This window comes from Cryptomeria japonica, unplaced genomic scaffold, assembly GCF_030272615.1.
Source record: "Cryptomeria japonica unplaced genomic scaffold, Sugi_1.0 HiC_scaffold_630, whole genome shotgun sequence".
NCBI lineage: Eukaryota > Viridiplantae > Streptophyta > Pinopsida > Cupressales > Cupressaceae > Cryptomeria > Cryptomeria japonica.
In genome coordinates this window covers 9,588-25,874 of record NW_026729430.1, presented here as the reverse complement: position 1 = coordinate 25,874, position 16,287 = coordinate 9,588, and the positions used below count along the sequence as shown (strand labels likewise).

At 31.8% G+C, this 16,287-nt stretch overlaps 1 protein-coding gene across 1 annotated transcript; it reads right to left on the bottom strand.

Moving 5' to 3' along the window:
- Positions 1 to 4,914: 4,914 nt before the first annotated feature.
- On the bottom strand, positions 4,915 to 6,308 carry LOC131055456 (LOB domain-containing protein 24-like). The gene is made up of 2 exons (XM_057989942.2): positions 6,120 to 6,308; positions 4,915 to 5,332 (listed from the first exon to the last, which is right to left on the bottom strand). Exons 1-2 carry the CDS (start codon positions 6,270 to 6,272, stop codon positions 5,066 to 5,068), a joined length of 420 nt encoding a protein of 139 aa, XP_057845925.1. The 5' UTR covers positions 6,273 to 6,308; the 3' UTR covers positions 4,915 to 5,065.
- Between the last annotated feature and the right edge of the window lie 9,979 nt (positions 6,309 to 16,287).

Genomic DNA, 16,287 nt, shown 5'->3' with positions numbered 1-16,287 from the left:
CATCAAAGGAAGTAGAAAAAATATTGAAAACCAAGTATTAAATATTAGTAGACAATTACAAAAAACCTACATATGCTTAAAAAAAATCATCAGAACAACTAATTAGATTTAATAATCTACACTTCAAGATCAAAGTCTTTATCCATAGCTAGAATAAGAAATTGGTAGTTAACAAATGATAAGCTAGGCACCAATGTTAGAAACTACAAATCTTTGAGTTCTTGTCTTCCTTGAATTAGTGAATTAAGATAGTTGCAACTAATCAAAGAATACATAAACCAATCAACAGTAAATCAAAGATTAAACCATGTATCTAGAGCATAAACAACGTCATTAAAAACTAAAGGGGTAATCATGATGAAAAACGAGGTAGAATGTCCTTCAAGGAGAGCTTAATCTTAGCCATAAGATCTTCAAAATTTTGAAATTGAGCACAAAGATTGCAAAGAGTAGTGGATAGATATGTGAAGGACTAACAATAGAGATTGCGATTAAATAGTACTAGACAAGTACAAAAAACCTACTCATGCTTAAAACAAAAATAATTCATGAGAACAACTAATTAGATCTAATAATCTATAGTTTAACATCAGAGTTTGTCGCTAGAATAAGAAATTGGGAGTTAACAAATGATAAGCCAAGCACCTATTTGCTAGAAACTACAAATCTTTGAGTTCTTGCCTTCCTTGAATTAGTGAATCAAGATAGTTGTAACGAATGAAAGAAGACATAAACCAATCACTAGTAAATCAAAGATTAAACCATGTATCTAGATCATAAATAGTGTCATTAAAAACCAAGAGCGTAATCATGAGGAAAAAAAAGGTAGAAGGTCCTTCAAAGAAAGCTTAATCTTAGCCGTAAGATCTTTAAAGTTTTGAAATTGAGCACAAAGATTGCGAAGAGTAATAAATAGATATGTGAAGGAGTAACAATGGAGATTGTAACTAAACAAATAGATATTCAAATTGGAACAAACCATTCTAATGATAGATCATGGAGTGTGATGGGAAACATTGATAGAAAAAAACAACAATACAATAGAATCCAAAAACAAGAAAGAACAACATTAATATATTTTCAAAACTTGATGTCATTGGTCCAAATCAGCTCTAGCTCAATAAACATAGGGGAATAGATGTTGGAGGGCACAGATAAACATATGAACTCCGAAATGCATCTCATGTCTGTAGAAGAGAATGAATGTGCCCTCTTTTCCATGCTTTGATAGGTTTGAATTTTATGAAACCATGTGTCCATACATTAAACTGGGTGTGGTTACGTTACTTAACAAGGCAATTGATTTGACAATTGCAAGCAATCAGCCACACATGTTTTGCATTGTTTCATGTTCGCCTCCAAGACGATGTGATGGCAGAAAGCAAATTCAGAGAGGAGAGATTTCTGAAAAATATCCACAGCGCCATCAAAATTCTTAATGACGTAGGGCGGCTATATAAAAGTTATATCACTCATTCTTTCTTAATAGTTAGCAGATTTTGACAATTCTCAGTTTGTTAATAATTTTGATATCGACTTTTATCTATTTAGGGGAGAGGGATCGGTAGTTGTACGGAGTTCAATAATCGTTATAGCAAGTGTGCATATAATATCCAGTCTTGCCACATATTTATACTATATAATGTAAATAAATAATTCACATGTAAATAAAAAAAATGTCAAATGTTGATCAAAATGGACCAATAGTTGAACATAAAAGAACATATAAATGTTATATAAAAAAAACATAAATACATTAATTAACAAGTGAAATAGATCATTTTTTGTTTCAAATAAAATATCATAGCTATCCATTATAAGCATGCCATTTATAAAATAAGATACTCACTTAAACAAATACTGTTATCATAGTGTAAAAATATTATTCTTATGTGTACAACTATTGGGGTAGCAATGTATATGCATTGGAGTATTTCATATTAGTAATTTGTTTTATCACAAATATAAAAGGTGAACACAATAAATACCTTGTTTTTCTCCATTAAAAGCAAGGGATTTTCCAAAGATTTAAGTGTTGTCCAAGGGGTTTAGCTTAGTTGGTTAAAGCATTGAGTTCTCAATGTGGGGACCCAAGTTCAATTCCCATGAGGGAACTTAGAATTCTAAGTTGTGACTCTTGGTCTTCCTTTCAAATCTTAGTTGTAGATAGTTAAGTGTCCATATTACACTTCTAAAAAAACGGAGGTCTTACGATATTCCATGTGAAGGCTACATGTTGACAAAGTTATCCCTAATGACTACTGGTCCCTCTCCCCTAGAAGGCTACATGTTGACAAAGTTATCCCTAATGATATTGTGTGTATATTTTTAGCAATATTTATTATAATATATTGCCTTAAACTTTTAGCAATATGTTTGATTGGTCTATTCATATTGATTATATTGTATTTTAATAATAGTGAAATAAAATTATAGAATTCAAGAAAAGTCAAATACAATAGAAAAACAAATCTGATGAAATGGTAATAACAGTAGCCTTTAATGTATTTTTATAATAGTGAAATATAAAACTATAGAATTCAAGAAAAGTCAAATATAATAGAAAAACAAACCTGATGAAATGGTATTAATAATAGTATACTACCATAAAATATTCTAGAATATTCTTTTTTTAGAATGACATACTATTACTCTAAACTAATTTTAAAAATAACAAATTAAGACTTTCAACTCCAACATACTTAATTTTTTTATGCATATAAGCATTTTCAAACATGTGATTGACTTTTCAAAACTTAAAAAACTCATTATTCTAACAACTTTGCTTTAAACCAACAAACATAATACACATCTCATGGAGAGGAATACAGTGCATGCTTATTTTAAAATTGTCTTGCTTGCCTATTCTGAAATGAATTGAAAACCAATTTTAATCAAAACAAGAGACTAGAATTCATACTTACAATGTGAAATGGTAAATTGCTTTTTTCACAACTCCTTTCAACTTATTAACGAGGTTGAAGATTTAAAGAAGAAAAGCCTTAGTAAAAAAATTAATGTTGTATTTTAAAATACTTTTATTTTTATGAGTTTGCATATATACAACTTGGTACAATTTTCTTATATGATAATTAGGGAAAAAAAATTTAATATTGATAAAAAGAAAAACAATAAGAACCCATCATATTAGCCATAATATTTGTGTTGAATGGATTTTTTAGAACAATAAAAGCTCCCTCTAGAATGAACATTATGGTTATGACCATATCAACATTCACATAGAGATAAGACAGCACTACTAACAAGAGATGGCACATTAGGAATAGTACATGTAGCTTTAGTCAATTATACATTATGAATCTACAAATGAGAAACTCTAAAGCCAATTTATCCACCTAAACTTGAATTTGTAACATAATATTAGCATTGAGACAATTGGTAAACTATACATTCATAATATAAATATAAAGTGGACAATTCTCATTAGCTCAATTACTTCATGTAATTAGTCATTATATTTAAAATTAAATATTAAAAATTAAACATATAAATAAATTTACAATATAATTGAACTAATATCAACCATATAAACATAGACAATAAGATTAGACATAGATTAATTATAATTATAAAAGTAATTCATTATATTGAAAAAAACTTCTTCCCAATATGTCTTTTTACCATTATAAGATATATTTAAAAGAAAAACTGCAAATTTATATTTCATACTATATACAAGATTCCAATTATTCATTTATAAAATTATTGATGGAGGATTCCTCTCTCTGTCTTACAGTCCTGAATTCCCTGTTCCCTGTTCTTGTTTGTTGTGGGGGTTTTCTTTGCTCCCTGCTATTGTGAGTTGAGAGGTTGTTTGTTCAATCTCTTTTCAGGGGCTCTCTTCAGCAGTGTGTGTTGCACCAGTGCAGGATTATACTGTATTGGTTTCCCATCCTTTCTGGACTAATCTCTCCCTTGTTCTTTATCATTGGTGTTTCCCCTGTTTTGTTCCACAAATATTAACTTCTGATTCCTTTTTCAGGATTGTGTTTATCGATGTTTGGAATGTGTTGGTTGTAGGTTTTCTGCCCCTTTTGTTAGGGTTTCTGATGCCTCTTCTGTCAGGTTTGCCCAGTTGTTTGTATTGTATTAGGGGTAGGCTGCCAATTCTTTTGGCCCTTGTTTGATTGGTTAAATAGCTGTTCTGATTTTTTAATCTCCATTGCTCTGGTATGAAATCTAATTTCTCCTCTGGCAGAATCCCCCACAGTCTATGCCAAAATGGGAGTTTTGGAACAGGGCATGGGCATCCTTTAGAGGAATTTTGCAACTGTCCTGGTAGATATGCTTACAAAATGTGGAAGCCTAAACAATGCATGTGAACTGTTTGACCAAAGAGATGTCATTTCATGAAATCTCATGATTTTCATTTAGACTGCATGTATCAGATAGTCCTTCCTTTAAACTTTAAACTGCAGTGTGTATCTGGTAAATTTTTTAACATGATCGATAACTACTGGTGTAATACCTGGACTGGGGAGAGACCAGACCTTGTGATCAATCGAACAAAATCTTCAATCCATGAAATGTTACAATTGCAAGATTGCACAAAATGGATTTGATGAAAGGTTTTAAAAAATTTGAAACAAATGAAATTGACAGGTGGGAGATTTGAGACGGTATGGACATCCATAAAAGCATAAAGAATAGAGAAATTAAAAGAAAAATTAACATCATCACATTTGTTCTAACTCTGCCGTTTGATTTAAATACAGTTTAAGTATGTCCCAGTACAATAAAAGTGGAAACAATCAAGGCCTGATGGCTGGGTGCAAGACAAAATTCTGGGGGTTTTAATCAAAGCAGAAGGCTCACCCAGGTTTGAGCGACGGCCTGAATCCTCAATAATGACGTCCCACCCGGTAAGAAAAATAAATCAGAGACATTCATATAAAAATATAAACGAGCCAAGTTTATTAAAATATATATTTAATACAAATGTTCATTAGGATAAGCAGCATAATTGTAAAATAGTATTAAAGCGTTTTTGAAACATTGAGGAATGCTCTGACCTCCATAATACAAATTTCAATATAATCTTCTCTTAAATTTGCACTTCCCATAGCGGTTCACAAAACAGCATTTGATCCACCTCGTCACAAATGGTGGGAAGGGAAACAAAATTGTCATGTTCAAAACGCATATCCAGGAGCTCTGCTTGCGTGGCTGCCAACTTGGACTCCTGCTCAGCAATCCGCTTCTGCAGTTGATGGATCTCTCTAGTACACCCATAAACAGGGTCCTCCATTCTGGCAGTCGCTTCATACACCAAACTCTTCACTACATCTGCTCTTTGCTCAGCTTTAACATCCTATTACAATACCACATCAAAACCATGAATTTCATTTAACACTGTTTTCCCACTAGTAAGTAAAGCATTTTCCCACTAGTAAGTAAAGCATCTGACCAAACACAGATCAATGAGAAGGAAATTTCTGTCTAGCTGACTCAAACAAAACCAGCATATACTTAAAGAAACAGAGACCACAATTTTCTGTTCATTTATTTAGCCTACATAGAAAGAATTTGACTAAAACAACTGCAAGTACTGATTGAAGTATGTCCAGTAAATTTCTTAACAGGATCTGGGTGAGAACTTTAACATAAGAAACTCTAGCCAACAAAACCAGCCCCCCCACCTAACATAACAAAACAAAACTCTTGCCAACAGAATTACACCCCAGTTCAGTATGAGAAAACATTAAATACACAGACATTAAACTTCCACAGTTTATATTTCACAGTTCATAATGAATATTATACTAAGCTTCTAGATTCAACTGTGTATACTTTGTTTGCATCAACATTTCAGATCATATTTCATAATTTATGTTTCACAGTTCATAATGAATATTATGCTAAGCTTCTAGATTCAACTGTGTATACTTTGTTTGCATCAACATTTCAGATCATATTTCATAATTTATGACTTGTGATCCGAAACATTGATGCAAACAAAACACAATTGAATCCAGAAACCTAGCCTAATATTTAATACATTCTTAAAAACAATTTAAAATCTCTACTATTTCTGGTATTAGAGAATCAGACTTAAGGCCGAAGAACGCAAATTTAGAAATTGGGTACAGTTACGTTACTTTAAGCATTTTCAGGACATTGTTGAATCCGTACACTTTCTGTACGAGCCCAAACTTTTGAAGGTCATCGGAAGGAAAATGAGGAGCCAGCAAACATTCATCCGAACATTTTTTGCGCTGTGATCGACAAGCTGCACACGCTGAAGGTGCCATCTTCCCCTTTGCAATGCCCTGCACTTTGTTGCTAATATTTATAGAAAATGTCTTGGATTTTCAAGGATGAGTGTGGATAAATTTGAAAGAGATATATTGACATTATTTGGGACAGTGGTGGCTGCTTCCAATAGTAAACGACAAAACATGTACATCAGATTTCAGAGTTTAAGGTCCTACCAATGGCGTACAGTATTTTCTTTAGATGGAAATGAGTAAATTTCTTCATCACCAATCTAATTTTAATGTTAGATGTGGTAGTGACTTTAGCATTCAAAATGTCTTGGATTTTCAAGGATGAGTTGTGGAAATATTTGAAAGAGATATATTGACATTACTTAGGACAGTGGTGGCTGCTTCCAACAGTAAATGACAAAACATGTACATCAGATTTCAGAGTTTAAGGTCCTACCAATGGCGTACAGTATTTTCTTTAGATGGAAATGAGTAAATTTCTCCGTCACCAATCTAATTTTAAAGAGATATATTGACATTACTTGGGACAGTGGTGGCTGCTTCCAACAGTAAACGACAAAACATATACATCAGATTTCAGAGTTTAAGGTCCTACCAATGGCGTACAGTGTTTTCTTTAGATGGAAATGAGTAAATTTCTCCATCACCAATCTAATTTTAATGTTAGATGTGGTAGTGACTTTACCGTTCAAAATGTCTTGGATTTTCAAGGATGATTTGTGGCAAAATTTGAAAGAGATATATTGACATTACTTGGGACAATGGTGGCTGCTTCCAACAGTAAACGACAAAACATGTACATCAGATTTCAGAGTTTAAGGTCCTACCAATGGCGTACAGTATTTTCTTTAGATGGAAATGAGTAAATTTCTCCATCACCAATCTAATTTTAAAGAGATATATTGACATTACTTGGGACAGTGGTGGCTGCTTCCAACAGTAAACGACAAAACATGTACATCAGATTTCAGAGTTTAAGGTCCTACCAATGGCGTACAGTATTTTCTTTAGATGGAAATGAGTAAATTTCTCCATCACCAATCTAATTTTAATGTTAGATGTGGTAGTGACTTTACCGTTAAAAATGTCTTGGATTTTCAAGGATGAGTTGTGGATAAATTTGAAAGAGATATATTGACATTACTTGGGACAGTGGTGGCTGCTTCCAACAGTAAACGACAAAACATGTACATCAGATTTCAGAGTTTAAGGTCCTACCAATGGTGTACAGTATTTTCTTTAGATGGAAATGAGTAAATTTCTCCATCACCAATCTAATTTTAATGTTAGATGTGGTAGTGACTTTACCATTCAAAATGTCTTGGATTTTCAAGGATGAGTTGTGGATAAATGTATTCTAAAAGTAATCTTTTGTTTCATATATTGTTTTATTAATTTGTTTAGAATACTGATTTTTTAAATGGAAAAGTTAAATAATTTTTCTAAAATTGACATAAAGAATGATCATTTATTTGAGATTTATTTGAGATATGTTGATTGGTTTGTATTAATTTTGTTTTTCATAATTCTATGTCTCTTAGCTTTCTAGTATTTTGATGATAGATCAGAAAGTGTAATCCTAAAAGTTGATGCAAAAAAACTAATACACAGTCTAATCCAAAAATCTTGAAACACATTACCGATGGATTGTAAAAATCTGATATTATTATATGTTTTAAAATTTTCGTTAAGTAAAAAAAAGTAAAAAGATAAATCAAATGTTATATAATAAAAATAAATCAGATTTAATGTGTGCATAAGAGCTAAAAAAGGAACAGATTTCAAGAGTGTCATAGAAATGGAGGGATAGGATTAAGAAGTCAAAGGATAACTGGTCGGCTAGGATTAGTAGGTAGGTATAAAACATAGGAAAATATTAGAGAGGTTGTTAGAGGTAAATTAAGAGATGAATGAAAAGTGTCATGGAGATAAAAAACCAATGAATTAATTAAATAAATAAATATTCATTTAATCAATAGAAGAGGTGGTGCCAATTAAATAAATAAAAAATTATTTAATTTAGGGAAAGGATAATTTAAATAAATGAAAAAATATATTTAATTAAGCTAGGACAATTTTAGGTGTCTACAATATGTATTTACGTGTATATAAATATAAATATGTGTGTGTGTGTGTGTGATACACACACGCATGCACACACAAACACATACATATACATAATATACATAGACATATATATGTATGTGTGTGTGTGGGTGGGTGTGATACACACACATAGTCAATACACCATATTTTACTAGGCCTTTAAGAGTTCTTGCTATCACTATACTTGTCCATGATATCATTCCAAATAATTAGTGGAATGATATCAAAGGCCTCATCACTTGACTTCACTACCTCGACTATGGACTCATCTCCTCGATTGATATAAAAAATTTCTCCTATATACACTATTAGGTCTTTTCTCAGTGTCTCAATTAGGTATTTGTCATTATAGTTCAATAGAAAGTTTTGAAATCTTGACGAGAAGGGGATATTCTCTACTTTGTTGAATGGCCACATTTATCCATATTTAATCTTAGATTTTTTTTGCCTCCATTGTGCCTTCCCTTAGAAACTTAAAAAAAATCTTTTAGACACCTCCATTGCTAGTGTAACCTACATAGGTGCATTGAAAAAAATGAGTCTTTTTATAGACTTACTAAGTATCCTCTTTGAACCTTTGAACCTTTGAACTTTTCCTCATTGATTGCTTTCCAGATAATCCATAAAACTTTAATAAAAAATTAAATCTAAAATAAATTATATTCCTTGACAAATTTATTCATAGTTCTAGTGAGAATATTTTTTCTAATGAATTATTTTATTATTCCCCCAATTATTCCAACCAACAAAAAACATTTTCTTGATTTCATTAGAAAAAAAATGGTCAAAAATATATGTCGTGGTGATTCAGGCTTCTTGTGTATGTTACAAATCACAATATTGGAGGAGTTAATCTTATATGACCCAATCTCTACAAAATGAATAACTAGCTAAAGAAGGCCCGTTTAGGCTCAAGAGTGTTAGACCATAAAATTTTGAAAATATTTTGCCATTGTATAGAGTCAAAATATAATTTCCAAAAACTATTAATAAAACTAGTAATGGATTATGTAGTAGAAAGTCTTTTATAAATAACTATAGTTTTATTATTTTTGAATATATTGACATCGGTAAATCTAATTTTTTCTAATTATCCACATCGTACATGGAATAGGCCTGTCTTAGGATTGAATAAGTCCTTGAGTTTGATGGGGGGAAATCATATTGATAGCTCAAAAAGGGCCATGCTTTTAGATGCCCATTGTGAATGATATCACTAAAAAAAAATTATTTATTTTAGGGACTATCTCTTAGACGAGTACCCTTGCAATAATGCAAGGGGTTTACGCTTGTGCTCCAAGTTCCAATAAATGGACATGTAAGAGTGAACCTACCTATTGGTGTTGTTAATAATGTGATAATTAATAAAATTATTTTTAACTAATTCCCATGATTTCCATACACTTTTATACACAAAGCATCCTCTAAGAGCTATTGAGTATTTTCTTATAAAAAATCATAGAAGGGGATAATTTTTGAGTTATTATCTTGTTTAGGGACAACGAGCTAAATTTTATTTCTGACAAGAATCTTTCGTGGTTCATCACCTTCTAATTCCTTAAGGATCCATTTAACAACATGAGTTAAATTCCATGTTTGCTTAGATCGTTTAGGCCTAAGCCACCTTGGGATTTATTAAGATAACACCAATCCCAATTGATAGAGTTTTTTTCCTCTTCCCTTTCCCATCAAATATAATAAAAATTTCTTGTTTTTATTTGAATTTCATTTACCTAACAACTATTACATAGCCAAATTAAAGAGTAATATAAACTATAGGAAGAAAAATCTTTTAGCATATCTAAATCATGCTTTCCAAGGAGATGAAATATCACTTCCAACCATCAAGATTTTTATCAATCTTACCCTTGGTCTACAACCACATATATTTTAAACAAGGATTTATTTTTATATTAAAATAGTTCAAAAATATACAATATAATATCAGATGTCTTATTTACATGTGTTTTGCATTGTTTACTTCTATGTCCTGTATACAATATCCTTTTTACATGTATAACAAAATAGGTCGTAGGCTCGAGTCAACTGAGTGAGTATTACAATAAAACATCATATAAGAGGGATTGATACAAAATGCCTCATTGGCCATATAACAAGTAACAAAATGAGCCACCCTTTTCACTGCTATCCTATGTCTTGCTCCTCATATCTAGGAGGAAGCACATCTGAATCTTCAAGATTCAGCTTTTTCATGTACTGAGTCAAGGCCTCAATCTCCTTAGGCTGCAACATATCCATAAGCTTTTTGAAGTAGTGAACAGACTGGATATCTTCCTTATAAATTTGTAAGGCACCCTCACGAATCAATGTCATAAATCTGTCTTTAGATATCTCCATGACAACAGAAACATGTGACATGATAAAGAAATGTGTGAGTTTATTATTAAATTTAGTAAGCCTCCTCTTCTTGTTCTAAAAAACCTCTCCATTTCTTTCCTTCCACAAAAACCATAACACCTCACAAGACAGGATAGACCAGAACTGGTTCATCTTAAAATCAAAAGACTCTACAAAGCTAGCAAGGACCTCACTCCAAGAAAGACCAGGCCTGTGATTCTAAGAAAAGTGGACCACACACCTCGAGCATATTCACATTCAAAAAAAAAAATTCTCAAAGGACTCCTGCATATCACACACAACACACTTAATAGACATGAGACCCTCAACAAATAAAAAGGAGCCAACAACAAGTTTTCTTAATAAAAGGAGCCATCTAAAACAAGACTTTTTTAGGTTCAATGAGAGAGTGCCAAAAGAAGTCAAAAACAAATTGCCATCTGGACTTAGGCCATTCACAACCCCAACTTTGATTAACTCTAGAGAAGATTGAGTAGTCCTCTTTAGCATAGATAAATCTTCTTAGTAGAGATTTCGAAGAATGGAGAGCCATCCAACCACTTAAGCTATTTCAAAAAAGAATCAGTATCGGCCAGGATGTTACCAGGAAAAAAGCACCCTGTAGCCTTACCAATGAGAGAGTTTGTTTTCTTTTGAGAGGCCGGCATCTCATATTTAGATTTCATTTCTATCCAAGAGCCAAATCGGTTGTCAATCAATACATTACTAATCAGGGATATACCTTTCTCATTCTAGATCTTAGCAGAGCAACTTTGGGTCGAAGCAAGGGGTTTGTTATTCAGGTTCATCCCCCACCAAATAGATCTATCCACTATAGCATAAGCCAAAAAAATTCCTATTGCATCCTTAGAGGGTAGCAACCTCCTTACCTATGACCATGCCTTCCACAAATATATGACTTGATTATGAGGTCCACCCCACTAGAAACCATACTTGGCAAACCAATCACGAGGGGTACATCCTTCCCTCCAAGCATGAAAAATTTAGCACTGGATATTTTTTTACCTTTCCCAATATAAAGTAAATTTATCTTTCGAATGATATTATCCAAGTTGTTTTCTTCAAGTTCCACAAATAGGGTAGTGTTGTCAAAAAAATGAATGTTTAAGGAACCTTTATTGTCAAGGAAGGAAAGACCCTTTATCCTAGGGGTCAAGTAGGATTCCCTCATGAGCTAGTGGATGGCTTCAAAGGAAATTACACAAATGGTAGGGTGAGGGGGAAAATATACCTAATTGATCTCTCCAAAGTTAAGACATATCAAAGGAAACCATCATCTTGAATTCGTGTAACTGTATCCTTTAACAAAGTGTTAACCATATTAAAAAATTAGATAGGGAGTCCAAATGCCTCAAGGGTAATCTTTGAAAGAGATCATTCCATTTTATCATAGGCCTTCTCAAATTCTATGAAAAATATAGTAGACTTTTGTTTAGAGTACCTTTCCGACTCCATAGCCTGTCAAGTGGTTTGGAGGTTTGCCAAAGCGTATTTGCCACTAGTATTATTTTAGTGCCTTATCTTCATCCTGGGAAGTAACTTAATGATCCACCTATTACTTTTACTACGCAAGGATCCTTTATTAAGGGCATCCTTATGCACTTTAAATAGACCTTCACTTACCCAGTTGATGTGTTTCTTGTCAAACTCTATAGGTATTCCATATACTTGTGGAGATTTATCACTGTTTAGGACATTGAAAACTTTTGTAATATCCCCTTGGGATATATCTCTAATTAAGTTAACACAATCCTCCTTAGAGATCCTTTTTGGAATGATTTTCTTGAGGTATGTCTACTATTCTCCCCCTTAGAGGTAAAAAGTTTTTATAATTAACAAAGAATACCAATTTGATATCCTTCATATTATTAACAAGTTTATAACAATACGAAATTTTATCTATTTTCTCTTTGATATCTTTGTCTTTAATGCACCTAAATAAAAAAATGGAATCTTTGTCACCATCACTTAACCAATTCAGGTTAGGCCTAACTTTAAGACCCTAAATCCTATTGGCCTGTGAATTCCTTGGTGAGTCTTTAGAAATGCCAAGCTCCTCACACAAGCTCTCTATCACAATTATTTTTTTCTTAGCATATTTGACCTCTTACATTTAGTTATATTAATAATTATAAATTAAATTGGACGTGAATATTAAAGTGGTCCCTAAATAAAAATTAAAAATCCTTTCTATATCACAAATGGATTCAACTTTTGTCCTAGTCCCTAAATAAAAATTAAATATCCTTCCTATATCACAAATAGGCTTTTTTAGTATGGTATTTGATAATAAGAAATATGGAAATACAATCCTAACATATATGTGACCATGGGGTGAAAGTATGTCGATTTTAAAATCTTGGCATCCAAATCTATCTACTAAAACATTTATAGTAACACCTATCTATGTTCACCTTCCAAAGCTTCGTCTTCATTATTGGTTCGAAACATTATTTTCAACTATTGGAAATACAATTGGAAGCTTTTTATCTATAGATGATAATTCTAGATATTTCATCCATACTACTTTTGAAAGGATTTTGGTAGAATTGGAAATCTCTAAATATCTTCTAGTAGAAATGCAAATGGCCCATGATAGACACAACTTTTGAACCTTGAAGGTTTATCTTTCAGGTGCAGAAGATGCTTTAGGATTGGGCATAGTGCAACATATTGTTCCTATAGTTCCCCTCCATGATTCATACTCTATAATGGTTATGATAGATACTGGTAGACTCTTTTCATGCTTTTCTCTTTCACATTTTGAGATACTTCTTCATATCAGTAGATACATTATATTATTTATTATGATTATTCTATATTTAGGGCTAATTGATGATGTTAGGGTTTAATAATTGATGGACCTTGTGATTATACATTTCTTAGGTGATATGGTTTATGTTTATTACTTATGGTATTATATCTAGTCTCATTGGATATGAATGATGGTTGTATCATTTGATTATGTTATCTATGTTTATGATGTTTTACTATCTTGAAGTGTGTAAGGGATGATATCACATCAGTCATCATGAGAAGGATGTGAAGTTCAAATTCCCCTTCATCTGACTGTGATGACACACACACACATATTGTGTGTGTGTGTGTGACATCACTCATCATAGGAAGGATAAGATGTTATAATTCCCCTTCACCTGACTACATGATGATGAATATGTATATATATGCACATGTTTTGTCTAATGTTGATGTTGTGCAAGAGTGCAGGTACTAGACACTGACTCAACTTGTCTCCACAGGTTTGATCATCCTCCTTTCCTAATGGTAGTTGATCAAAGGTGACACTAAGGCCTACCACATCTAACCCTAGTTTGTGTTTTTAGTTTTGTTCTATTTATCTTGATTTCATTATCTCTGACCTAATCCTTTCTTAGGATGTGTGGTCTTGTGGATGGTTATGTGAGTAGTTGTGCTTTATCCTTTTTTATTTTATTTTATTTATTTAAGCTTTATTATGGGATAAGGTTAAATATTATTAATATTCATTTATCATATAAAATAAATGTTTATTATATAAGACAAGGTGTAATTATAATAATATCCTTTGTATTATATATGTGTTTGGTTAAGTGGTATGGAACAATCTATATATATTTTTATTTCCTATTTTCCATCCTATTTTATAGGAGGAAGTTATATGGTGAATTATTATATTTGTTGCTGGCATTAAATATTTATAAGCATAAATAAACCTAAATGAGATATTATGTTTATTGTAATGTAAGCTTGGATGATGTAATTTAATTTTTGGTTTGATTGGTTGAGAGAAATTGATTGTTTCTCGTACAAATGCCAACTCCCATTTTGGGAATGGTATTTTTCCAATAAATGAAAGGGTTTTGGTATGGATTGTTTCTAGAAAAATTCTTGATTTTGCCATAAGATTGTGAGATGCATTGGGAGTTCTTTTGGGTTGGGTTTGAAGGAAATTTGGAGAGGGATTTTGTGAGGATTTTGAAGACTTTTTGACTTTCTTTTGTTGGAGATTGGTTACTATTGATTTTGTGTTGGAAATATTGCTTGATTGGTTGGAGTTGTTGCTCTTGTGGAGTCTGCATGTGTAGAGATTGTTCTTCATTCTTTCTCTATCCATTCACTTTAATTTCTAGGTTGGATTCTTATGCCCATTTGATTTTATGAATTGAAACAAGTATTGGATTTGAAAAGATTATTTTCTCTATGTATTTTATGTCATCATTGCATTCAAGAAAGATATTGCATTTGTTGTTATTTGTTTAATTGGCTATTGAAGTAGGTGATCTATATACTATATTATTCTGGACAATTTTTAGATTTTTACTTCTTGGAATTTTGATTTTCATCTTGAGGTTGATCAATAATTATTTATGAGAAGGGGACTCACCCTTGTCAAATGGTTCTAAGTCAAAATTTGAATTTTTGATTGTCTAGATGTTAGTATTTGGGCCCAAAGTCAACCTAGGGTCCCAATCCCAATTTATGTTGTAAAAGCGCTAGAACAAAGTGGAAATGTGCTAAAATATTTTTCAAAAGTGCTAAAAGATGTTGCAAAAGTGCAGTTTTAGGTTTGAATGCACAGAAACCTTGATTTGACCCTTGGACCAGTTTTTAGGGACTCGTGTTAGTCTGGGTTAGTCCAGAGGCTAGTTCTTGGGTTTTTGAATTTCCATAGGCTATATGATTTCTTTGAGATAGATTCATGTATCTCCTTTTAGTTTCATGTGTTCATTCATTATGGTTCATGGATTTTGCATTTGTGATGATGCCTCGAGAGAGATTAGATAAAGAAATGATATGTTGATCAGAAAGTAAATTATGGTTTAGATTTTGATATAAAACCAATTTGATTTGGAGTAGGTCTCCATTTATGTTAATTATGTAATAAGAACACTCTCTTGAGAGGAAGATGTATTATAAATATAATATAATATAATAATGTTAACTATGTGATTGTTTTTATGAGTTCAAATAATATGGTGTTCGTATTGTCTATTCTCTATGTATGATAATATTATTAGTGAGTAAATAGTTAGTTGTAATGCATTAAATGATATTCCATGAATGTTTCATTTATTTAAGTGTAGTTGTTATGGTTATATGGTAATATGGAAAGTAATCTTAGGAACATTTGGATTTTGGGATTTAAAATGAACCTAGTTCCTAGGAGTAATCATGTTGCTTAGTTCTTATATGATAATATTTCTATGTAAAGATTCATTTATTTATGTTAAGGCACTATGTTATGTAATGGTTAGATTAGATTTTACTCTTACGCTTTAGTAAGTGATAGTGTTGTCTTGTAGCGATGTTAGGGAGCCTTACAGGACATAGGTGTTATTGTTTCAAGTTTGTGCTTAGATGAGTTGTTCTCTTGTTTAATTTCATGTTATTCTTTACTATAGTTTAATGTGTTAATTTATCTCTTAAAAAAAATGTTTTTAACCTTGAGGTCAATTTGTTGGATGTGTTGTTATTTTGGCTTCCTTAGAGGGGTGTTACAATCCTAATGTCAAAATTCAACCAAAACAAGAGACTTCTTGGTGAAAGGATGTGT

What these genes read in the sequence shown, in the direction of transcription:
- LOC131055456 (XM_057989942.2), bottom strand. Translation starts at nt 6,272, where the DNA reads ATGGCACCTTCAGCGTGTGCAGCTTGTCGATCACAGCGCAAAAAATGT. An exon ending in ATGTCCTGAAAATGCTTAAA is followed by an intron (nt 5,333 to 6,119) that starts GTAACGTAACTG and finishes GTATTGTAATAG; the next exon opens with GATGTTAAAGCTGAGCAAAG.